At 38.1% G+C, this 27,698-nt stretch overlaps 1 protein-coding gene across 2 annotated transcripts in view; it reads right to left on the reverse strand.

Annotated features, from left to right (window-relative positions):
- The window catches only part of GNAS (GNAS complex locus), a 151,140-nt gene that overhangs the window by 52,230 nt on the left and 71,212 nt on the right, over window positions 1-27,698 (reverse strand). For both annotated transcript variants that reach the window (XM_035547997.2, XM_035547999.2), the window contains exons 3-4: window positions 8,163-8,217; window positions 7,963-8,082 (exon numbers count right to left, since the gene is read on the reverse strand). In XM_035547997.2, coding sequence (XP_035403890.1) covers window positions 7,963-8,082; window positions 8,163-8,217 — 175 coding nt within the window. The remainder of the gene's footprint in view (window positions 1-7,962; window positions 8,083-8,162; window positions 8,218-27,698) is intronic.

Genomic DNA, 27,698 nt, shown 5'->3' on the forward strand with positions numbered 1-27,698 from the left:
ATTACTGTCTACTTCCAATAAATAGGTTGTTCCAGTACATAGTAACGTCAGAATTTGCTAGATGTTGCTATTCTTTTCTAAGAAAGAACATTCATATCAAGCATCGACCCATGTGGACAAAATCAGAGATTTCAGGAGATCCATTTGCAAATAATTCCTAATTACACATGCTTTAAATGTGAGAAACAGAAATGAATTCAAGTGGCTGCCTAAAAAAAAAAAAAAAAAAAAAATCAAGGAAAACCAGCTTTAAGTCTTGTTCAGCTCTGATGAGGTAAACTCAACTGGATTACCCAGAAGTCCATTTAGAAGGACGTGTTCTGTGTAGATAAGATAACGGAGATTTAAAAAAAGAATATGTAAAGATTACTTCTGAGGAACTAATAACATAGCACTCTGCTGATACTGTCTGTAACACTCCCTATTCGTTTTTATTAGCAACGTTAACATTCTTCAGTTAAGATGCTTTGGATATCCACATTTTCTACCACTTTAGTACTTCAAGATGCTTAAATACATCTTTGGGATCCATCGGGATCCATCTTGTAACACTATTTTACAAAAGACAAGACATACAGAACATAAAAAAAAAAGGTATAGAGGACAGTGAGGTGACTTGCTTAAAATAATAAAGCAAGTCTGGACAAGAATGACTAAGAGCCCCAAATTTTCTGATAGCTATCCAAATTCCATACAATATTATGCAGACACCCAAGAAAACAGGCTCTGTCTCCTCACTTTCCTAGCTTCCCAGGGGTACACCCACCAGGGAAAATGTTTTGCCTTCTTCCACACCCCAAAATCTGCGGCACTTAATATGGCCTCCTGGGAACGTCCCCCATTAGGGTGAATGTTTGTCATTACATTATAAAGCTGGTGATGCTGTCAAACCAGAAAAGCTCACTTCTTCTTCCATGATGTATTTAGACAGGAAATAATAATATATCTACCATTACAGAGATCAGGGTGATTATCTACAGGGACAGATAATTTTGTACTGTTGCCTACATAATTAAGGAACACTTTTGGCAGCAAATAAATCCCAGTTCACATCTTACTGAGACTGTGTTATCTTGTATTTTTCTTCAAGATTTTGGTGTTAAAACCGTTTTAAGGATTCCACCTTTGTCTCTGACCCTGCTGCACGTTAACATACTACACAATTTGTACCAAACGGTCGATGGGCCATGGTGTAAAGCAGCCCTCCAAACTGATTCCCGTTAAAAATAACCTCCCTGAAATAGACGAGAGAAGGAGTAGGGGTTACTGGGGTTATTTTTAACCTGAACCGGTTCAATGGTCTGATTTACTCTGGGGACGCGATGGAGGTTTTTTTGGCACAACTGCGAGTGGCACATGATGGTGTGGCGGGAGAGGGAAAGGGATGGCTGTGGGCAGACGGGATGTTAGGCTGGCTTTGAGGCCGAAGCCAGCATGTGGTAACGCTAGGCCTCAAAGACACCACTCAGAAACCATAATAAAACTATTCAGCAGCGCTGGCAGTGGGAGATCCAAAATAACTACAATGGAGCAGTGTAATAAAAAATAAACAGGGACCAAAAAACCTGCAGACAATTTCACCAACACCCTAAAAACTATCCCATCTCTTCTAAAGATACATTTTCCTGGATTCACTGGAGTGGTTCCGCAGTTATTTCAGATTCCAATAGTGAACATTGTGATTCTTTCTGAATGTCATCTTTCTGAAGCGATTACAGTATTTTCAGGAGATACATCTCCCACAGCTGAGTCCGGATCAATTAAAAATAGGCAGCTGTAAACACTGTTCTGCTATTTTGAATATTTTATTAAGGGACTATGACCCAAAATAAATAGGTTTTATTTGGCAGCTTGATTCAAATGGGTTGAGCATGGAAAGAAACATGGGCATAGAACGAGAGCATTTCCTTTCCTCTCCTAAAAGTAAGGGCAAAAAGAAAGGGATGAGTAAAAAGGCCACTATTGCAGTTGGTACTAGGGATGGAGAAAATATCCTAACCACTGTCTGGTATGCAGAACAGGAATAAAAATACCACCTCTATAAGCCAGCCCATCCAACATCACCCTATACTTGAAACAGATATACAGCTAGTTGGAGTATCAAAAATACTTCTCAGGTTGATTTTTGACATTGAAAATATACAAATATAATTGTATTTTACCTGAGGTGAGCCAAATGTATCAAGGTACAATAGTGATAGGAAAGCCATTTGGAAGCCTCAACTATCATTTGTTTTTATTTTATATTTCAACTAATGGAATAGCTGCAAAAACCAGCCTGAAATTTGGATTTGTTTGGTCTTTGTTCTTAAACACCATATAATTAGAATACTTGTAAAGCAAGTATTATTCTGGTCTCACAGGAAATTAAATCTTAAAAATTTACGATAACTTAAAAAGCAATTCTAGCACAAACTCGGGCAAGATTTCTAATTTATTGCTCAAGCAAACCAAGTTTTCTACTTGTTTCATTATAGAGTCTCAATGATGAGCAAAGTTCATTCCATAAGTCCTAAACCATCTGTGATTTTGTTCCTCTTTAAAGTATTATTTACCATGGTATAATATTAAAATACAAGCCCAGTAGCAGTAATTACATGTGAGCCTTCAGATTTGTACCATACATTTTCACAGCCTCACTTCTAAGGCTTTAATGCTCAAGTGTTTTTTTTTTTGTTTGTTTGTTCCTTTAACTTCCTTTTTCCTTGCTTAAGCTAATTGTGCTGGCCAGTAACAATTTAGTCACATGATAAAAACTCAACTTGAATGAAGACAATGATGTTGGTCCTCCTTAAAAAGATAATCTTTCATTAAAAAAACTGGCACTGTAGCATTTTAGCCAAGAAGAGCTTTCAGTACTTCTCCACGGAAAGCACTGGCCCTCTGTTCTCAGTGCTCATTCAAACTAGCAGGGCTAGACTTTTTTGGCAAGTCTCAGCCATTTAACGTCCTGTCATTTTTAGCAAGGATATGTTTCCCAATGATGCAAATAGTATACTACATACAATATTTATCAGTGCTATTCATCTTAACAATAGATTACATGGACTTGATTAGACTTCTGTTGTTTCCATTCTGCTCTGCCTTAAGAAAAGTCTATGCAATAAGCCTAGCAATAAAAGGGATAGATTTATAGATTTAACTCTCCCCCCCAAAAAAACACATTTTGCCGAAATAAATCAGAACAGTACATTACCCATGGATACATTACATTCTCAATCTATTTTTGAAGTCCACAATGAACTAGGGTAGAAAATACTTCACATAAAAACATGAGCTTAGTATTCAGTTGTTTTGTCTAGAATACTACTAATTACTGCTCTCCGGGCATTTGAAACACACTTACGTTCCTAGCCTTAGAAATACTATAACCCTTAGATGATTTGTAGGGGACAGTTCAGAAACAGTTTTCACCAGGTATCTATGATTGCAAAATCTTAGACTTATACAATCCAGAGAAGATTACAGTGCCTTCAAGGCCTTGAGGTAGACGCGTCTCCTGCATGCACAACGTAGGACAAAAACACAGGTTGTTTAGAGGAACTTTTAACAGGGTGCAAGCCCCACGACATTTCTAATCGGCTGGTATCTGTAACACTTTTATTGCTTTGAATTTATATATCCTAAAAGGATTTTATATGCTCATTGTTCAAATCTAGAATTTGCAGACACGGACTGAAGGCATCTTGTTTTTCATGAGATTTTTCTATGGCTACTGCATAGAAGCCTTGCAATTTCTTACACTAGAGTTGTGCTAGTTTTATTTGAGTAAAAAAGGTTCTCTAACTTTCACTGGATCAGTCAGTTTTGAGTTTGTTTTTTTTGCGCAATTTACATTTTAGAAACAGTTTAAAACATACTGAAGACAGGACAAATCGGACCTTCAGCTGCAAGAGTTCTTGGTCCATCAGCTTCTAGGCTCTTGCCAGTGGTATATACAGTATGGCGAAACAGCACATAAGGTACACAGAAGGAACTACAAATTTGATTTATTAAATATTGCAATAGTTTAAATCACCAGCATGATTATGTGGACAGAATTCCTTTCAGTAAGTACTACTCTTTTCCTCTCCCCATATGCTACTATTTGTATTCAAGAAATCTAATTGCTTAATACCAAGTGGGATGAATTAATGTCTCCAACATACTAATTTTTCAGCTTTAAAGGGAATGTTTAGCCTACCATTGCACTGCACCAACATTATTTTTAACTTGAGTTGTTTTTTTAATTCAATGCTGTATGCTCTACACAAATGACACACATTTCCTCTAAGTCAGAAACTGCAAAGCAAACAGATGGGGACACAGATGAAAAGAATTAGAATATCAGACTACTAAAGTTGCTCTTTAAATCCTAGAATCAGACCTCTATACTATTACCACACTGTAAGGTTCCTATATTTCTTTTATACTTCTTTCTGCCTTTCACATCACACTGAATCTTGCTACTGGGAAACTTCAATTCTAGCCCCACCTGTACAACAGGTGATTATAAACAGATTTACGTGTCTACATTAAAATTCTTCATTTAATACTGCCTCATGTGTAAGAAGGATGAGGCCTCATGTTCTAAAGACTGTCTTTAGTTGGAGAAGAAATTACAGAATACTAGTGCTAAACATTGATTCTGATTCAGTGCACTGCTTGCTGAACGGCTTGCTAAATGTCTTTCTGTCTTAAAAGAGTATCGCAGTAGGTACTCATAGCCCTCAAAACATCATCTCCTTTGTACATGAGTGTTCTTTCTCCCTGTCTTCATGGTTCTTCTACAGCAGAGAAGACGAGTGTCAAAGATTATACTGAGGAAAGTATGGCTTTGTAACAGCTGAAATGTGATTCCCCATGAAAAAAATGGAAGAGAGAGAAACTAAGTTTTACAACTCAAAACATATAGCATAACACACCGCTAAACATTGCTAAAAAATCCCCCTCCCACCTGCATTAGTATTCTATATAGGAAAGGTTTTAGCTGCCAGTTTATGAAATTCTCTCACTGGAGTACTGGAAGACAGAGAAGATAACTACGACTTCCTTAGATATAATGAGGCTATTTCCACTTACAGAAAACCATACTTTCTTCAAAGTACTTTTAATTAATCTATAGCAATTATTTTAGAGAGGTACCTAAGGATCATATATTTCTGATACTATGCACTGAGAGTTGGCATCCAGGGACATTCTAAATCTTAAACTGATTTAAAATACATAATTGAAATGCAGGTTCATTTTTTCATGTACCAAGGGACAAATCCAGGAATCAGATACATAGAGGAGCTTATATAATCATCAAGGGCAGAGGGAGCCAATGGTACTCCTTCAAAAATTGGTCACTAGCGTTTAGAACCCCAACCCTACGAACATTTACATAATAAATACTTGAGTATATCAATGAAACTAGCCATTAGTCAAAGTTCAGCACATGCGTAAACCTCTGTAGACTCAGGGCTTAAAAAATTAACACAATGCCTTTGCTCATGAAAAGAAAAACTAGTTTTATTGGAGCACAGTTATTCTTCAAGTTGCATGTCTTTCACAGTTACTCTTTCAAGTTGCATTTCCAAAGACTCCTCTCTGGACTTGAAATTATTTATACACCTGGTAAGTACATCTCTATTACTTACACACCAACAACACAGCTCATAAAACCACCAGATATTATCTAGTCACAGAAGCTGATCACTTACGTTCAGAATCTCAGTCCACTTTCTGGTCTCTCCTATCCAAGGATCTCAGAATGCATTGCAAACGTAAAAGAACAGACAAGTGCAATAGTACGGGGGGTTGATCATTGCCGTCCCTACTACTACTTAGTGTAAAATAGCCCACTTCTATAACAAGATACGCCTGTAAGCAAGACCCTTAACATACATTTTCATACTAGCAAATACCACCTACAAAAAGGACTTCACCTTGATTAGGAAGGGCTCGCTACCCTGTATTTTACCAGAGATAATGATTATTGAATATTCATTTTTAGATCAAAAACAGCTGTCAAAGTAAAAACAGAGCTTCCCTAGCTGTATCTAACAAAAATTCTACATCTCTCAAAAACTTTTTAAAGGCAGATTTTTTTTTCTTTCAAAAAAACACGTATAATAGATTTTCGCTATATGGAATGAGCTTCAACCAACACTAACTTGAAGATATATTTAAGAAGGCAACATTTCACATTGGAACTGAATAGGAAATCAGATCAAAACTCTTCATTTGTCTTCAGTGCATGTTTAGTATGAATTACCTTAGCACACACATGCAACACATGCGTGGCTTATTCACTTACTGCTACACAACTACCTCTTTCAGAGGAAAATTAAAAACAACAACAAAACAAAACACCATATTCCAACTCAATGGAAGAAAAAACCTTCTCTGAGACAGAGGAGAGAAAGAGAAGAATCAAGTACTTTGGTACATGGTAGGTCACAGGAACTTGTTTGAGCATTGTTACAGATCACAACCTGAACTATCACAAAACAATGGACAGTACGAGAATTGCAGGCACCCAGCCAATTCAAGAGGACATGGGGTGGAGTAAGGAGCTGCTGTCTTTTCTCTTGACTATTCTCCTAAAACTATCTTCAAAGTATGAGATTTTATCCCCCTACCAGAAAAAATCATCAATGAAGGGAATAAATATTATATGAATATAAATAATCAATGAAGAGAATATAAATATAACACTGAGAACTGTCAAAATTAGTGTCAAGTTAAAAATCTCAAAACGCATTGATTTAAGTTTCTTTAACCTAAAATGATTAATTTTGCATTCTATGTCCTTCAGAAGAACCACACTTTCCACTCTCCATAACCTTTCTGCACCTGCTCAACTTTGAAAATTAATGGATTTGAAGATGACAATAACAGTATCTCCAACTAATTGGCAATATAACATATGACTTTTGCCTTGTACACAAATACATTTTTTTTCTTTCTAATAATGGCTGACAGAAGCTGTTAAGTTCCCAGAAGCAGCAACAGTTGCAAAAGGTAACTCACTGTTTTCACAGACTAGCTTGTTCAGTAATGTTTATAAATCAGAGTTACGAAAACCTGGCTGTGCTGCAAAGTATCCCATACTCGACTACTATTTGCACTTCCACTTTTCTTTCAAGCAGCTGGGACTGACGGCTGCTAGAAACAAAATTCTGGTGTAAATTGATCATGAGTTTGAAACATTATAATAATTCCTACTCTCAGCTCTCTGCAACATTACATAGAAAGTGAACAGAAACTTTGAAACACTCCTGTATTGCTGCAAGTATAAAGTACTTCAAGGCAATTAATAAAAAATATCTTCTCAGTGTTTAAGCATTCAGTGGTTGCAAAGTGTATTTTCATGGGTTTCTGCTACTTGTCTGGTTGAGATACAGTAGAAATTAATCATGGTGAGCAGACAAGTTATACCACCAAACAAATCATTATACTTTCTGCATTTACTCTGGGGCTGCAGGGATTTTGAATCATTAACTAGGACTGGGGAGGGCTGGGGCAAGGACATAGTACGTGGAACCTTTGCAGAAAGTCTGGCTGACACAGCCGTCAGAGAGCATGTCTGAATCAGCAAGAAATCTCTACTATTCTTCCAAAAGAGAGAAGTACAGTATCACTGAATGCCAGCTAATTATCAACCAACTGCTGGGCATAACTTCCTTCCTTTTGGGCAGGGCAATGCCCAACAATATCCAAACATTACTGCCCATGGTGCCCTTCTTTACTGTAACTGATCATTGCAATAGGGCATAAGGAAGGAGAAAGGATCTCTGCGTTCATAAAGGATCGGCCTGAATATATCACCCATGTTGCTATACACTTTATTTGATTAGCACTGACCCAAGACAGCTACTGTAGTAATTCCCAAAGACCAGATTTTTTTTTTTTTTGGTAAATATTTACTACAGTGCAGTGAAAAAATAATCATTTGTAAAAAAGCATGACTGCAGCCAATTAGAATTATTTACTTACCGGTGGGAAATCAAAGTCTATCTGGTTAGCTAAATTTAAGATGTAGTCGATTCGAAACTGGTTCTCTGGATTGGCTAGTTCAACTGGAGGTGCCAAATTGCCCATTGCTGTCACTATCGTCTGCAGAGAAAAAATAAAATTATTGCAGAGTATGTCTAAATAGCTAATCTTCAATAGTTAATAATAGCTTGAAAGATTACCTCTATAGCTTCTTTAATATTGTTCTTAATATCCTGAATTTTCATTTTCTTCTCCCTGTAATAATAAAAAAAACATACTAAATTGATAGGCCATAGAAGCAGAATATCTTTTTGAAATAGAACATGAAAAGTATTCTATCAAAGCTATATTGTTAATATTGAATAAACTGCTCTCAGTACTGAATACTTTTGTAGATAGACTTGATTAAATATCTCATACCTTTTCTGCTTAAAACAGCAAATGTCTATTTGTCTCAAAAAGTCAGTATTCAATTATGGTTAAATAAAAACTTACTGCAGTCTTTGAGTGGAACCGAGATATTCTGCAAAATCTGATTTTGATTCATTTTAATGAAAAATAATAGAAATACCTGAAAGTTATTTAGCAAACATAAATTGGAAACAAGGAAACAAATAGAAAAAAAAAGAGTAAGTTATTAAAAGTAGAAACAAATGAAAGCAGAGCAAAGCACCTCAAGTTACAAAAAAAATTAAAGCATGAAAATGATGTCATAGCAGAAAAAGCTAGAGCAGAGAACTCGACACAGGCAAACAGTTTGGACGTAAAATCTGAAATCAGTAGTGAAGGGCTAATTCAAATATGTAAAATTACCTTTACCTACAAGCATTAAATTAGGCTAGAAAACCACTCTGAATGCTGTATATGCACACTATCATATGGGATTAACTGCAGCCAAATTAAAATGTGTAATGGGCTCAAGCAAGCTACAGCGCAAACTATTGCCTCTAGTCTATCTGTAAGGTATTTTATTGCATTGCATTTGCAATTCTGACAATAGTTATTTTCAATGCTCAATACTGCAATCAAATGAAATGCCTGATCAAACATTTAGTATAACCAAGAATTAGCTTACTAAAGGTACGGCTAGCACTGAGTCTGTAAACTGTAACTTAGTTGTAAAGCACCACGACAAAACTTTTACATTATTAATTTCTTGCTATACACAATATAAAATCACTGCTTTGAGGTAAACCAAGTTAGCCAAGTAATTACCAAAAAAACCCACCCTAAATTGTCTAAGTGACCTTTTAATCTTCATAAAACTGTTTTAAAAAACATTTTAATTACCTGAATATTTATACCAACTGTTTTTAATATTTTTCACTTTGAGAACTAACATTTTCCAGAACAGTATCCCAAAGACCTGAAGCTAACAACAGTATGCTTTCTTTTTTTATCCTTTAGAAGGTAGTGCTCACACTTTCAATTTACAGACTACAGCTTGAAAATACTCAATTTCATTAGTTAACTAAGTCCTCATATTGTAAATGCTTTACATTATTTTTCCTTTCCATAAATATTCACAAGCCCCAAAACGAAACTGAAAGCACATTCACCAATCAAGAATGCAGAAGAAGAGCAGAAAAAAAAAAGTACTGCCTAAACAACAAGGCAGACACAGACATCCAAGAGGAGTGGAATTTTGGTTATCAAATGAAAGATTAATACAACTTCTGTAAAAGACAGGGTCAATGAAAACAACACCGTGCCAGCTGCATGCTACTCTGCCTTTCAGACGCGGGCTTGCAGGATCACACTATACATTCTACCGCTGCGAAAGCACGATTGCAATGCAAGTCCTGTCTTACAGACAGAAAGCAAACAGCAGCATCAAATCACCTCGTTCTGGATGACTTAGCTGTACTAGAGAACACGTATGAATCAGCAGCCAGACCCTACCGAACAGAAACACGATTATCTTTAACTATCGGCTCCTCGTCACTGACCACAACGTGTATTCTCAAAGCTTTGGGGCAGGGCAAGGAAGGTCAGCGAAGCTTGATGCAGAAAGAAAACAAAATCATCAATAGTCGGATGTAAATTCTTGGTTTCACTGGAATTCCTGGTCTACCCTATACACCACCTTATTCCTCATATTCTCGATCTGAAGACTACCATTTTTTTGCTTCGGGGATTTGGCACTGCTGATGGGAACAAGGCAAAGAGCCAGGAGAGGCCAGAATCAGTGAACAAAGGAAAATAAATAAGACAGGAAAAAAGAGGAGAAACTGAGGCTTTTTCACCCTCTTCCTTCCCATCTTCAATCCTTTCTCTTACCCCAGTACTTAGGAAACTCTTCATTCCACACACCCAGCCTTACAGTAGGTATAGCTTTTGGTTAGCGCACATATGGTTGCAAAGAGCCGCTGTTTTTAAAAATGACGTTCCTTTAATTAAAAAAAACAAAACCCAAACCAAAACAAAAGCATAAATAATGCTGTGAAAGCAGGAAACGTTTATCACTGACAGTGTAAGCAATTTGTCTGGCTTGATTTTGCCTCCAGTTTTCAACTAGGTCTTGAACGTGATGAACACGTGCAGCGATTCTGTTCCACTGAGATCAAAAGGACAACTGGTATGCCCAAAATGAAGGAAGGTACTAGCATTTTTGAAGGATTAAGGAAAAAACTAATATTCAGACATTTTGCGTTGTTTTGGAACATCAGTAAGGAACAGACATATAGAAAGTCTTCTGATTTTTATGTCAACTGTAGTTAGATTTTTTCCCCCTAGAATTCTCTTGGATAGCTTTCTCAAAGCATTAGCTAAGTGCAAATTCCCATTAAAATGCAATTCCCATTATCTTCCACATAATACAAAAAATGCAGTATTTTTATTACAAGTTTTGGTCAAACTTTTATATTTACACCTCCTCACAGAACCTGAAGCTCACAGCAGCACCGTAAGGTGATGATGAATACGGAGCGATGTACAACTCCAGCAATTAACAGACTGCTTGCTAGCCATCACCATCTTTACAACAAGAATACTCATAGTTCCTATTTCTGGTTTTGTTGCCATGGCCCTATAGCATGCGCAGTAAACAAGGAATCTTATTACACAGCAATGAATGTATCATGTCATTTTGTGTTTTGTAATGTTTACTAAGCATAAATTTTCCATGACAATGGGATACCTTATTCTTCCGAAACTCAACATGTTCATCATCCAACACCTTACCTACACCTGTGACTTCTCAAAAAAAAAAAAAAAGGGGGGGGGGGGCGGCTGTGTGTGAAAAAGATGTTAGTCAGGGACTAATGAAACAAAGCAAATAAAAGCCAACCACCACCTCTGCTGCCCTTTCACACTAAGGTTGCACCTTAAATTTCCAGAAGGAATTGAACTTGATTTTCTCCAACCATGAACACCCAACGTTCATCTTAGAAACAGATTCTTGCTTTTTCCTTTCTTATTCCCGGGTGCTGGCACACAATGGCGAAAACGAGAAGAGAAAAAAAGCTGCTCTCCCCAATGTGCTCCTCTGGAACAGGCTGAATAGATGCGAAATGCCACCGCGCTATCACGGCTAATGAGCTCCCGATGGCTCTGCAGGCCTGTTCTGTATCTGTAGATGCCACGGGTTAATAAGGTCATATTTTTAATCTTGTTTAAAACTTTTGCTTAGGCTGCGTAGGGGAGGCCAAACAAAGCATTAAACTCTATTAGTTGAGGATTATAAGAAAAATCTCAAATCCTGCTGTTTTCAATATTTAAATGGGCCAAAGGAAAGCTGCACATAGCTTTCAGGAAAACTAATAAAGTCTATTTTAGGCACTATAAAAAAAGATGACATTTTAATACAAGTAACATGAAATTAGAATGACATAAAAGGTCAGGAAAATCAAATATTCCTTGAAAACAAACCTAATCAGTGTTTAGTGAAGAACAATTCCACCTGTGGCTGAGCTTTACTATTTAAATGACAGCGTTTTCAGTCAGACCATCAAATCTCATGCAATGAAAACATTACCAAACAGGTTATCAGAAAGCAAACTAATTTAATTTTAATGTTCCTTTCTGATTTACCTTCAGATAATAAGAACAGCCCTTACTTGGAACTTGGGAAAAATATAAGTTTTAAAAAGAACTTGCCAGAAAACCAAGGATTCACCTCATGGGTAGAAAAGGAAAAAAAAAAAAAAAAAAAAGGTGAAATGAATGGTTGAAGCAAAAACATGCTATTTTCTTTTAAAGACAAAATTAATCACAGATCTTGTGACCCCATTATGTCATTTATCTGACAGGTTAAGAAGCTGTACACCTTGTTGCAAATTTCTACTGCAGAGTTCTGACAAGATGGAAAACAAAAATACAAAGAACTATCTAAGTTAAATCAGAATGTAGCAGATTATTTTTTTCCCTAGAAAAAAAAAAAAAAGAACAAAAACAAGGGGATATATTTCTTCAAACCCCACAAACATACAGTAAGGTAGCAGGAAAAAAAAAATCCAAAGCCTGTAGGACAACAGAAGTTATTTTTTTCCTTTAGAAGGAAAAATAGCCATAACATTGTTATCATTTTAAGACACATGAATTACCTATGTTAATGAGAAAATCATCACCTTCCCCCAAAATCCAGGGATTATATAGGAAACTCCACAATTTAAACATATGAATATTTTGGGAAGCATGCATTAGGCATAAACAAAGACCACTGTGAAGAGGTGAACTTAATGCTGTGGGATGCATCATGCGAGTGAAAGTAAAAAGACTTTGATCAGATAATATGCAACAGAAAATGGCTCTTAATGAGGGTAAATTATGATTGCCAATTAATCACGCCATGAACAAGGCCTAAAAAAGGAACCTACCCTGCAACATGAGTACTTTACAATGTGAATACAAAATATTTGAACGCTCTTTGCATATTGACAATATAAATGCTAAACAGTCAGTTTTGAAAAATGTCATTTTCTTCCTCAGCTTGCCTTTGAATACACTATTTCATATGTGCAGCCTTAGCGTAATAACTAACGCCAAGTGATGGTTTGCAATTTAACAGTATGTGCACCTTATTCCTGCACGAAGGAGCCTGCCTACAGTCCTGCAGAGCACACAACAGCACGGACAGAGCGCACTGGGTGACACGAGGACTCCTGCTTGAAAGGACTGGCTTTTTACTGTGTAACAATCCATGTGCTTTACATATAGCTATTTATCTGAATCTTTGACACAGTGAAACACGCTCATGGATTTCATAAACACGACACAAATAGTTGTTTACTACACCTTCAGGAGGTTAGCAAAAAATGCCCATAGCTTTACCTGTCCAGCTACCTCAGAGAAGCAGAGCAGCGCAGCCAAGATCTGTCGGCACAAGGCCACAAGCAAAGAAATTCAATTAAGACTTTGCTACCAATCCACACTACAAAAATTTTGCAGTTACTTCACAGTTCAACAATAAGACAAACTTGGTGTAGCAGTCTGGGTTATTTCTAGCAGAACAACATGACAATTATCTCAAAATGTAACAGCTAGAACAGCAAACCGGGTAGAGGCCAAGTTGGGGGCACTTGAAAACAGGGGGGAAATCAGGTGCCTAGGGTATTCAGGGTGAAGCTGAAATAATTCATCTTAGACCTATGGCAAAGTAACAGTTTATGGACGAAACTACCAAAATGCAAGAACAAAAACCGCTGAGTATCTTGCAAATCAAATCCATCATGTATATCAGAACAAAGAGACAGCTCAGTAACTCTCTAGTTCTTACAGCTTGAAATCAGAAAGGACGAGCACACAACGGACCGTGGGGTAGGATGCTACAGGCGTCAGCTCAACAGCAGTAATGCTGCGTCCCTCCGTGGATAGGAAACAGGATTTAGTTGGGTCCTCATTTGCAGCAGAATCAAAAGATTTTCTAACCACATTAACTGTTTTGTTCTTGATAGCTCTGTCACCTTGTAAGATGAAATAAAGTTACCCAAAAATGTTGCTAGCTGACAAAACGTAATCTAAAACCCTCCGGACAGTCAATGCCATGCTCGTAACACTGACCACGTACGTATGAGACACCTTGCCGGCAGCAGTTCACCCCTGCTGCTGCTGGGTGCACAAGCGGCGCCTCCCCTTCCCCCTGCTGGGCTCTGACACCGCCTTGCCACTCACCTCCAGCACTGTGGAGATGCTTGGTCGTACTTCCCCGAGACTCGAGCTAACAACAAAGCGCACCACCAGGCTACCAAAGGTGATTTACGAACAAACACACCAAAAAGACATCAGGATAGCCTGTTAGCTTTCTCTATGAACAATATCTTTAGGACAAAGGAAAACCCAATAGGTTGAATAATTTGATCAAGATATATTTTGATCTAAAGACACAGTTAAAATTATGTTGCACAGATCTAATTGTGACTTTCACACACACACAATGCAACATATACAATAGACAACACATATTGGGCTTCTACAAATTCTCTTTTAAATGTTGCAAAAAGCACTACAAACCACTTTGCCACTGCTTGTTTTAATACAATACAATATTTACTTTCACGAGAGACATGCACATCTTAGTATGTGGCCGTTAATAGACGAACATGAGAAATATAAGAGCAAACAGACACTGTCTATTTCTGGAATGACAGAATCATTCTCTAAGTTACAAAGCAAGAAACAAATTACTGAAGCATTAATAAAAAACACATCACAGCTGTCACAATAAAAGTTACTGTCAAGAAATAAACTTAAAAAGCAGAAATGTGAAAGCAGAAATCAGGCTGCTTTTGAGCATTATTTACGCTGAAGTGGTAGGGTACTAGGGGTGTGACTTGTTTATTTTCTTAGGGAACAGTGCCATAACAAAATGCCTACAAAACTCAATAAAGACATCTATAAATATAAACCTAACCCCCTACTGTTAGGCTTGTTTTACCTGTGCTCATTGCACTATCCTAGGCGTAAAGGTTAAAAGGTAACTCCACTCTGCCTCCGTGGCCATCTGATAGGCAGCCTGGCTGCTGGCAGGTCTCACTCCTGAAGCATGTTCAAGGACCCTCAAGGATGGCTGCACGCCAGGTGACAGCTCTGTCCCCGGGGGCCACTCAGGCAGGAAGAGTCGGAGTACACCCGGGGCACCTGGAGTACCCCTGGGGCACCCTGGGCACGTCACACGCCCAGGGAAGGTGGCGGCATAGGGATGCTGTTTTGGCTCTATGCCACTTTGGGGCTCCCCTTGGGCTTTGCAAATTCCTCCCTAAAACCAGCTGAACTGGCTTTCCAGTCCCTTTATACCTGTAAGTGGCACCACCAGACCAGCACAGACCCAATATTAAGAAGCATAATTCTACTTATGCTGCTCCATTTACCTCAGCTAATTAACTTGCAATAGTTTAGGTAAAGAATGAAAATAGAAGTGTTCACAAAGAACTCTGTGATGGAGGAGATTGACAAAGACCCTTTAGTTCCTACTGTGCAATTAAACACCTGTGTAAATTGCAGACTGGATTTCTAGTTCTTCAGGCATGCACACAAAGGATATCACACCAGTCTACTTTTCTTGCTCTAAGTACAGATAATTAGGCATATTAGAATAAAAGATGTCCTTAAAAGTTTAGTATTCCCTCTTAAGATACTTGATACAGTAATTAACAGGGCTGGAATTTTCAGACTATCTGTTGTGATTTGTTTCTGCTACCGAAGGACCAGACCCCGCCGGAATAGGAGATTCAAGTCAAACCTGCTGAATCATCTTGCCTTGTACAACTCGCTGCGATAACCATTTGCTGTCAGGAAGCACTGAAGACACTTTTTTTTTTTTTGGCACTGTGAATGTGGTCATTATTAACAGAAAAAAAAAAAAAAGGAAAGCATACAGATCAGCAATCACCTTTTAAAACATTTATGTCCGACTGTGTGACAGAACTGAAGTAGAGCACACCACACCTCTCCCTACATGCTCTCTCCACTGGTCCGAGCTGGCTCGTACAATGGCTCGTACAGCCATCCCTCACTGCACACCCAGCCCACAAAGGTCTCTGGAGTTGCTTGGCTGGTCTATCAATCTCTTCTTCATTTACAGGAAAAATACTGCCATGTGAGTACGTACTGACCATATACCGCGGTATGCACGGATCAACAGCACCTTCTGCTGAAGCCGGGATGTTGGCTATGCTGTGCATCACTTCACCCTTGGTACTGCAGAGTCTTTGCTTTGGAAAATGGGCTGGTAACGGCAGCATTGCTGGGGTCTTGTTCTTGCAGCACTTCCAAAACACTTTTGTTTTAATTTTTAAAGATCCATTTGACAAGCTCCCTATGAGTTTCACGTGTTCTGCCACCATTTTGTAAATGCCTAGTCACTTCTTCAACTGGGGCTGGATATGAAGCTTCCCAACGAGAGCAATCACGTCCCAGAGCTCTTCTGGGGTTCACATACAAGTCTGAGATGAATAACTCCTGTACCAGCTAATGACTTCACTGCTACTTTAAACTAAAAAAAAAAATACACAGCTGGCTAAGTGCCAATATTAAATGGAAAGAAGCCCTAAAATAAAATGGCTGTAACACTGGGTGCCAAACAAGTATACACACAGACCAGCTTAAACATGATGCAGAGCGGTAGGGAAGACAATAATTAGACGGGTGGAAGACAGTCAGCCAGAAAAAAAATGTTTGTTTTTTTTTTAATATATGTTTTTTTTTTATTTTTTAAAGTGATTATGATTTTCCATTACCATCTGAAACACTTCAGGCATTTGATATTGCAGACAGGAGACTTGGAAGGTGCAAAAGCCAAGGTTTTTATCCCCAAACCCTGCAGGTTAGCAGGTAACAAAGGGATGTCAGAAGGACAACCGCACAGCAGAAACAGGAAAAGGGAAAGGTTCAAATTCATACAGTGTGGTAACCTCTCAGAAACACGGTAAATTCTACAAAACCTGACTCTGCAGGTTTCTACAAGCATTTGTTGTAAGTTTTATATGAATTATTTACTTTTATTCTTATTTAACCTTTTCAATCTATTAATTTAATATGATTAAAGGCCACTAAAATATGCAAGGAGCTTTCAATGTGATAAGAGTTTTTCCAATTTCACTGACAGAACAACTGACAGAGCTACTTTGGGGCTTATCAGGACATACACCGTATTGTCAAAAAACAGGTGTGCAATCAAGACTTGCTAGCGTAACATCAGGGAAAAAATTGTCCCAATATTCAAATGCACATGTGCTCATAAAGATACACATTTATGCGCAATTTGATCACAAAAATTCATAGAGATACGTCTGATCGGGGCAAATACAAAGAGTCATTGAGCCATCAGATCAGGAACAGTTATCAACAGGCACCTGCTGTCACCAAAAGCTGACCTTAGATTTCGGCGGGATATTAGCGTTAAGTGATTTGCTCATCACAGGTTTCTTACGGCCGTGCTAGGCTGTTTTCACTGAATCAGCTATTTGCTTTTCAGCTGTAAACCTGGAGTTTTGGCCACTGACAAAATTCTGAATCAAGGAAGGCTTCCTCAGTTCTCTCCAAGGATGAAGCGCTGTCAGGTACATGCAGCTCTAATTACAAGCCTTGAAGAGTTGCCTCAATGCTTAGTATCGCAGTGTTATCAATAGAAACTAGAACTGCCCATACTGATTTCAGCCTTTGAGAAGTTCAAGCTCACAGTCATTCTTAACAGCGTGATACACAGCTCTTTTCTCTCGTCAGCTTTTAAATGTAAGTCATATCTAAACAGCGATTTTTGTTATACAATTTATTAAAATTGAGTTTCATTAGAAAGCCAGAATTGTGAAGCACATTATGGATATTTTACATGCTTTCACGTAAACGAACTCATTAGCAGGACATTCCTACTGAAAACCTCAGAAAAAAAATTGTGAAATTTGTCAAGTACTGTTAGATTGTAAGAGTTATAGTTGTACCTTTATAGTTCCAGGCAGCGTATGAATTTACTATGACTGCGCATGTAAACTGCATTTTTAGAATATGGGCTAATTAAATATTGGAACAAGTAGATCTGAAAATGTGTTCCTTAAAGTTCCAGACTCACAGCGAGGCAGGTGTAACAAAGCAAGGTGCTGACAACTTTGGCTCTAATCCATCAAAGCACTTAAGCACATGTTTAATTTTAAGCACATGAGTAATTCTATCAACTTTAATAGGGCTACTCATGGTTTAAGTACTACGATGGATGGGGGCCAGAATGCGCAGAACCTTTAAGAATGCTGCATGGCCTATGTTATAGGAAAAAAAAATGGCATTCTTCCCCTGAACAATTAAGTTATAAAAGCTTTGGAAGCAAAATTTACCGTAAGTTGAGCACAGCTCTCTTTATGTAAATACAGAGATGTGAGTTACTCTGCAGCCTTTGAAGACACAACATGATGTGAGTTCTCATGTGCATGATGTCCACGTATCTTTAGTTTACCCTTCTTTTCCTTTGCAGCTCTGCCTTAGGGCCATATGCCGCCTATGCCCACCATACTATGCTTTACAATTAAGAAGTCTGATGTAGAAAAGATCAATAAATTAGCTACTAGTTATGCTTCTTTTCTGACATAAGATCCTACTAGATGCGGTTTGAAAACACTAGCACTCCAGCCTTTCAAACGTAAGCCTGCCTGTGCAGGTGTGAGAGTTTCAGCAGTCACTGGCTGAACCATTCCGTAACTCCTCTGTATTAGCACTTATTCTGTATATTCAGAGCTTTCATGAACATCCAGCATGTGGCAAATTCAGATGCTTTCAAGTAAAAATGAGATTTCTTTAAACCTAAATATTTTGTACAGTCAGCGTTAAGCATGTTAAAAAAATACACCTGCTCTTCAAGCTTCTAGCTAGGACGATCTCTGTAGATCAGAGCTGACTTGATCTTTAAACCAGTCACTAGAAAATTCTGGCTCTTGTTTTAGCTGAATATGGCTCTAAAAATTGTTACCAAGTTTTAAAAAACAGTTTTCTAAAAAAGGAAGAGAATGGAACAACCTGAAAAATCCTTTACAGACATTTTCCAGGAGGTCAAATCACTAAATGGTAAAACACAAGAGGACACAAGTTTTCTCTCCACACTCATAATGCAAGTCAGAAAAGTTTCGCAAGATTTTTGCTTATATAGCCATAACGTCCCAAATCTACAGTGAATTTTAACAGCTTCTAATATAACATCAAATTATATCTGCTCTCAAAGGTGGATACGGGAACGGAGGCTGGGAGACTGCGTTTCCAAAGGGCAATACAAAACAACTATGACAAAAATATACTTTTCTAGAAAAACTACTCCAGAGGTCAAAGCACCATACTAGGTTCCTATACGCCAGATTCCAACACGCCAACCAACCAAAACTCTACTCCCACTCCCCCAACAACACCAAACCCCACACCTCAAAAAAAAAAAAAAAAAAAAGACAGCTTTACTCTCCCCTGAGTGAATTCTTCAACATCACACACAACTCTCAGCTAAAGTCTTCTCTGTTACAGGTTAACATGTCCAATGCTTCTAAGGCATCCTCCTGTCTTTAAAATGAGAAATTGTACTTCATCTTGTGAATGTCACCGTTCGTGTTCTCACAGCATCCAGTAACTTATCGATTAATCCAGACTCGTCTATGCCAGATGTAAACACAGAAACAGTTTCTGCTCCAAAATGGAATTCAAAGCAGTTTCTTCTTTATATAAGAAGGTTTTAAAATGATTTCTCCAAAGTCTCAATCATTGAAAAAAATCATCTTCCCTTAGACATCGCACAAGTGTCAGCGAGCAGGTAATCCCTATCCGAGCAACTCTAATGACATTCCTAGAAACAAAACACCCAGCCCCTCTACCCCTAAACACTGAGGTTTGTTCTTAAAGCCCACGTGATGCTTCGTAGGTTAACACTCATGTTTATAAAGGACAGCTTGTTAATGCCGCACTCGCATAACTTGTTCATTTTTACAAAGTAAGGAGCAACTATATCATGGCAAGAGACAATGAGAACTAAATCAGTACAAGGACTTAGTTACATTGAAAGAGCACTTGCAGCACAAAATCAAGCCCCCTGCATACACAATTCCAAAAACCCAACTGCTTTGCTATTTACACAGCATCTCCCATATCACTCATGTTACTACTACCTTTTTGCAGAGACAAGACTGCCAAAACTCAAAGACTGCACAAGACACAGGCTTCATTGCTCACCAGAGCTGGGGCGTGCTTCAAGCAGCTCCGACAACGCAGGACTGCTGGGGAGCGAGGGGCTGAACAGGATTTGTAACAGGGGGTCTAGCTGGGAAAGTCTAGCACAAGTCTATCCTGTATAGCTAAGGGTCATTAATATACTTAAGGCTGCCTTCAATATAAGGAAAAAAGGTGTATTCTACATCTGTTACGTGAACAACTGAACTATTCGTGCCTCCTACACAGCCCCGTGGAAACTTTTGTGTTTATTAGTCTTGAACAAAGGAGTCAAGGCAGCATATTCTCTGCTGATATAAGAAGCAGTAAGCTCTAAAATCTGATTTCTGATATTCTAAAATCTCCTATAAGCAACATGTATGTCTCCTGAAATTGTAAAACTACAGGAGGAAAAAATCACTTCAAGCAAGAATTTATGATCTCAGGATAGACAGGCTTCTAAATCCAAATTAAACTTTAAATTCATCCAGCATTTTTAGTACTGGTTACTTCTGATGGTCTGGATTTTTTTATTATTATTATTTTTTTATTTCTGCACAAGTTATGTAAGTGCCTCTATTTTTTCCTTAAAGCACGGACATGGGAAAATACTTTTGCAATACTTATTTGTCTATGTAATTGCAATCAAAGCACAAAAAGGCAGCAAACCCAAATGGAACCGAGCTTTGCTGATTTCTGTTCAGCAGAAGAGGCCTAGAAAAAATAGGGCACAGAAATCTACTGAGTGTTAGCCACCTCTGCAGCTGCCCATTTGCAGCCAGCAGCACCACCGGTGTGCCTGAAGGGTTGAGGCAGCACTGCGGCTGGGGCTCACTGGTGGGGCTGGGGAGGCGCCAGGTGCTGCCAGCCCCTCACCAGAGCATCAGGGAGGCTCTGAGCTACAACAACCTTGCTATCAGGTTATTTATAGAAAAGGTATCAGAGAAAAGTAGAAGCAGGTAAAATTTATAGGCTGCAACCTCCTTTCCTTTCAGAACATTCTGTACCTCTCCTTTGTAGCCGTACTTTACTTTTTACCTTAATAAATAATCAAAGACAAAAAATGCCCATTTCTAATTCAAAGGAAGTCCCCAGCTGCAGCTGAGCACGGCTGCACTACGCTGTCACAACTCACTGCAGGCTCTTTAGCTGCTACTAATGTTTTAGTCCAATTGCACATTTTGAATTATTTCTATCTGTATCTTTAGGTCACTAAAGAGCCCTAGCCCAGAACAAGCAAAGACTCACTCCGTAAGTACAATGAACAAGCCCCAAACCTCAAAACATACATCAACCATGCAAAAAAAAAAAAAAAGCCGAACAAAAACGCGATCAAGTTGGTCCTCTCCCTGGAGTTTGTAAGATTATATTCTATTTTCTACCTAGACTGCCAGGTAACGCTGAAGATTGAATGAAAATCAAATATATAAATAGTTTCCGACAGCAGTATAAAGGTTTTTTTGAAAGCAGATTAGCAAGAGGTTTGGCCCAGAGTGCAACTCATATCAGGCAACTGCTGCCTTGGAAGTATCATGCCGATACCTATAATCGTATTGAATACGATATGAAAGCTTCTCATTTATTTTCCAGTTATTAAAAGTTTCGCACTACCAGAAGTCAAGATGATACAAGAAAAATATTTGTATAAATAAATTATTTAAATATTACCAGGCAACAACAACAAAAATACCCTCACTTCCTTCCAAGCACAGAGGCAGTCATCGCAGTAAGCCCCGTGGTGAAATTCTCCAGCCAGGGCCAGTGAGCAGTGTTTGGGGCAAGCAGTTCCACCTACCAGTTCTTCTTTCCTGCCTGACTTTAGGAGATACTGTCAACTAAAGGACATCAAAAGCATGTATTTTATTTCTAGCAATCTAGGTCTTTATTTACAGATAAGTTAGGAGCCTATTTTTAAAAGTGCAAATTTCGGTACTGATGCTTCTGAAATAATTTTGCTGTAAAGTCAATCCACTTACAGCTGTACTACAAGTGAACTGACGAAATGGCAAGTTAACAACTCCCATACATTTAACGAAGCAGGACAAACTTTCCTTTATTACAGAGGAGCTGCAGAAATGAATCTGAAAACGTGATACACACTTCCCTTACCTCAATATTATATTTCCCATTATGCCCATTCATTTGAACTGCGTAGTAAGAGAACAATACTTTCACAATTCAATTTTACAGTTCCTTAATTGTGTCACAGCAAACTATTTTTAGTCACAAAAGCTTAAGTGGATGTGTACTGCAGCACACACAGTACGTAACCGGTTTAGGCACACAGTTAGGACCGACTCCTGAACAAACAGATGGGTAGATACCGAGACAAACTCGCTTCTCAAATTCTTCCCTCGTGTGTCTTACAAAATCCAATTCTGTGCCAGGCATTTGGATCTTACAAGACAGTACTTTCCAAGCAATTTTATTCTATTTATTATTTATTTATTTTTAAGTTGGCAGAGCAGCTTTTCCACACAAGTTTCCCCTTGCGCAGATTACTTCCCAACAAACATCAAGCAGCTGAGCCTTCCCCTCTTCTGGGGTTATTTATATTCAAACTGAGCACAGAGCATCTTTAACCCGATTCATTGACTGTTTGGTCCCTTTTGTGCAAACCTAAGCACGAGGTATAAAACTAGAGAAGACGTGAACAACTGCTCAGGTTAACACATAGAAAACAAAGACTACGAAATTGAAAGTTTGAAATATTGATATGAAAAAAAGGAATACAAGTATTTCAGGTAAAAGGCAGCTTTCTTATTTTTAAATCCACTTGGAAAATTATGTTTCTAAAAGCCGGGAATATTCCCCTCAAGCCACGGATGCTGAATGAGATGGTGCTGGAAGGTGCTGCAAGTGCCTGCACACCCAGGAGCCTGACCGAAAACCTCCTGTCCCGAGCAATCTACCACCATTCTGGACTTCCAGGGAACCCTCCCTTTAGTACCAGGAAGGTTCATTTAACTCATGAGGTTTTGGACAAACATTGTGGATCCAGATTAGCCTTCTCCAATGAAACACAAATTAACTGGAAAAATTCCAAACCACGCTTGCTGAGAAGTCTGGAAGTCACAAGAGAGGCAGTGAAGAAAGTTTCACTTTCTTGTACTCAACATCTACATGTATTTGGACTCAACTAGTACGAAGAATGACCTTTTACTATGTTTAAAATTGGAAATTAATTATACCTGAATAAGCACATTTATTATCATTTCCCCTGATAAAAGGGAAGTTATACTGCTGTAATTTAAGTCAAACTATGACAATGGCACAATTATCATGTCTTGGCCCTGACCTGACATTTCTAAACCGTAACAAAAAAAAAAAAAGAAAAAAAGATATAGTTCGTACTGACAGTATATAATAAATTAGAATGTTAGGACAAAAGAGGTATGTGAGATATAATTTGCTGATACTTGGCACATCACATAGAATATATAGAGCTCTACTATAATTGTCCAATTACTTTCACAACATATGGTCCCTTAAATATTAATAATACTATTCGAATGAGAAACTTACACACAGCTGAAGAAAATAACCTCAGGAGAACATATATACTGCTGGAAGTTATTACATTGCAAATTACTTAAACAGTATTACTTGGGCATAATTATTAACCCAACCAGCTACTACTTTTGCTGCAACAAAAACATACCAAAAGTGCTGAGAAACTGGAGTTAAGTTGGCCCTATCTGAATGGGATTGCCCTCGGTGGCATTCCAGCCAACACAGAGGTATTAACCAGGCAGCACAACTGATTTGCAAGATTTGCATTCTATTCACAGACAATGAAATGGAAAAAAATAAATTAAATAAAGGCAAAACAAGAAACTTTAAAGGAAAAAGGAGATTTGTTAAGATAATTCAAGTATTAGTCTTTTTATTTCACATTAAAGGGGAAAAGAAACAGAAAAACACACAGAATGTGACTTAAATTCAAAACTTGTTATGAATCTTAGAGTTCCTAAAGCACCAGTGGCAGAACCTGGCAACAGACCCAAACGGGAAGCAGTGTGAATCTTTCCCTTATGCTTTTTCCCTAACCTTCTAAAGTGCCATTTCTGAGACACGATATCGGACTATGCAAACCATCCAGCTAATGTAGCATAGCATGGATTCTTAGAAATTCTCCTTCTGGAACTTTCAGCAGACTGAGATGTTTTTGCCACTACATTAGAGAAAATGTCTGCTTAGTGCCACACATTTGATTAAAAGAATTGAAAATACTTTGGGGGTGATCATCAATATCTGTAAAATTCTAAAACATATTGTTTATCTGATACATAAGCTGGACTACATAAGCCATTTCTACATTTAAATTAGAGACACTGGTTCTCAGTTAAGCAGTAAAACTCAAGACAGGGTGGTGAGGGCAAGAGAGAAAGAGAAAAAGACTGAAGAAATACAGTATGTCCCCCGCCTTTCTTTTTTAAAAAGAAAGGTCTTGCTTTAGTAAAGATCCAAAACCTTTGTCCTTGGCTTGCACTTTTATATACATATATGACCAATACCAGCTGCCAGTCTTGTCAGGGACACTGCTCACCTCAGTTGTTACAGCAACACAGCGAAGCTCACTGACACATTTTCTCTGTTCGTCAACTTTCTGAGACAGCAGCTCTCAAACTTTTTTGTTTCTCCCTATTTCTGTTTTAAGAATGAGCTGGAACATACCTGGGGGAAGGTACATAATTAGAGAGCTGCTGTAAAGCAGCAAGAAAACAAGAAAGTGAAGAATAAGCCCTACTTTACTGATTGCTAACATGAAGCAAGAAAGACAAGGCCTTCCTCTGAAATGTTCGTTATATACCACACAATATCTTTTTCTCAAGTTTAACAGAAAGAGAAGCCAAGTTTATTCCCACAAGCTATTTTCAACACATGCAAGCAATATGCAGAAAAGCTGTATGAATCTACTACCTGGAAATCAGATAACTGTATCAATCCACCTAGAGCATAACAATACTCACTGGCATCTCCTTACATGCTTTCATACAAAGGTTAAGCAAGATTTCTCAGGAGTTCAGACCTACAGAACGTAGGTAACTGACTGCATATATAGTATGTTCCAAATGCATTTATGAAATATTCAAGTCGTGTGTTTTAGTAGGTTATTAATAGTTGGTGTTGGCAGAGGAAGGATATATTTCTCTAAAAACACAAATCATGTAAACCTAGTCATAAAAATGTTTATGACTAGATTATTATTTTTTTAAGCACTGTAGTGACATGAGCTAGCCAATCCTCAACCTTTCCTAAGAGGTAGATTAAGTATTAAAGCACACCCGAGGTGTGGTATCATATCAGTTTACCCTTGGTGGCAATTACACAATTAGAACAAATTCTCTGTCAGCTTTATCGCTCAAAACTACAAGCCTAAGACAATGCTTTAATTTTATAAAGTGATATGAGGGAAAAATCTCAGTGGACAACTTACAGTTTGAGTTCTGTAACTATGTATTAAGTCATTCTGGGAAAAAAGTTTTAAAATAACCATTTTTACACTACATAATTATGCAATGTGTAAGGTATGAAGGCAGTGACAGCATTTGTCTCTAACACTGTGCTTCACAGAATACTTCAAATACTTGCCTGACTTAACTCTGTATTTAGCATTTCCCCATGAACAATCAATAAAAAAGGAGAAGGGAAGAATAAGTAACTGGGTAATAATTTCACCGCAAGCAACCGACATTCATATCCAGCATTAATATTCAGGAAATGCCCCAAGTCTCAGTCATTAATAATTAAGTATCGCCACACCCAGGAATATTTTACTACATATCTGCATTGATATCATGAGATCCAAACTTCAAAGATAATTGCTTGCCATTTCAAAGATCGCCTCAGAATTAAGGGACACTGGCTACAGTAGCATGTATAAAATCCACTCCATGCCAAGGCAACAGACAACTGAAGCCAACAAGCTGTACTCTTAACAACTTCCAATGCCTCAACAGTTTGAAGACATGGTAGGACATTTCTGAATCTAAGCAATCACCTTCTGGAAGACTGATGAAGGAATGCATTTAGAAAATGTAAACCTTCGACCAAGAGGGAGTCCTTACAGCTACTGAGAAAAGGTAATCTTTTACTATTTCACCTCACTTAACATCATACATCCGCTACGCAGCTTTCCAAACTCTTTACAGCCGCACTCCTGAGCTTACATAACCCAGCTCTCGGTGAACACTAAGCACACACAAACTGCTTTAGAAATTGATCGATCCAACCAAGCAGTGATCAAAACCACACCTCGACACCCAGCATCATGCAGGAGACCCATGAGGAAATCCAGATGAGTATCACCCACCCACAGCACGAATGCTTTGAAGTATGAGCTAAGGGAGGTCGGAAGGGCAGCCTGCTGGTCCTACCGGCCCATTGCTGCTCTCCTGCGCGGCTCTGGCTTGGCCCTGTACATGAGAGGTGCCATGGATGCTCACCTCCAACTGTGCTTACACACAACTCACCTCTGCAATACATAAGCTGTTGCCAAGTCCTGAAACAGGCTGTGGCAAGGTCCTGAACAGGACTGAATGGAGATTTGTTTGGTTCTTCCAGCTGCACTGCTATGCATCGAACAACTGAGTTCACATGCACCAACTGCAACGGATCCTACAAGTTGTGTTCTAAGAAATCTAAATTCCCTACATTTCCTCAACAGAGTTTGAGAATTCAGGAGTCCAGTGACATTTACATACACTTCCACTGCAATCACTTTTATAATATTGTCAAACAAAGCTTCTTAAAAGCTTCTTTTAAAAATATATATATATAATCCAAGAACAACAGATTTCAATGATGAAATGCTTATCATTTTACACAGTATAATTATTTTCAATATACTGAAGAAAAACCTGAAATAAGTCACGTATTTACTTTTATTTTGCAAAACAGCATTAACTTTTGTGACAAAGATGTTTGCCACAAAGTAACTGGGTGTCCTTTTTTGTTGAAAAAAAAAAAGTTAGCCAAAAAGAGACAAGCAACAAACAAACCATGAATGCTATCAAATTAAATGTCACATTTGCTTGAACCAAAGTTTAAGACACTGCATTCCCAGTTAGTACCACTCCATCCATGTACAGCTACTATACAAAGGGTTAACATACAATATGCAGCAGTTAATTGTCACAGATAACAATAGTTAGAGTTCAATAAATTGGAAGGTGGATTATAGTGCGGTTTTATTACCACCTCCAACACGTTTACTGATGTGCTTATTACCTTTTTTATAGCATACTGCTCTTGAGCAACCAGTTTATAATATTTACCCTTTTAAAACTAGGTATACAGAGAATACATATATATATATATATATATGTAAGAGGGTAACCAAGTTTACATGGCAATACTGATGCAGCAGCTAATATATCACATATGTAGAGTAATTACACACATCTTGCACAGACAAACCTACTTAGAAGCCTAGGGGCAAAAGACAGCTGCCAAAATTCATGCTTTTTATGCATTAAAAAAAAAAAAGCATCAACTAGGACCGGTCTTTTTCTCTTAGAGGATTAAGATAAAAATACCACCACCAAAACAGTTTATTTATACACATCACACACACACTCCTTTTCTATCTGTAAATTACCTCTATTAACTGGAGCATGTCAAAAGAA

Source organism: Cygnus atratus, chromosome 16 (genome assembly GCF_013377495.2).
Source record: "Cygnus atratus isolate AKBS03 ecotype Queensland, Australia chromosome 16, CAtr_DNAZoo_HiC_assembly, whole genome shotgun sequence".
Taxonomy (NCBI): Eukaryota; Metazoa; Chordata; class Aves; order Anseriformes; family Anatidae; genus Cygnus; species Cygnus atratus.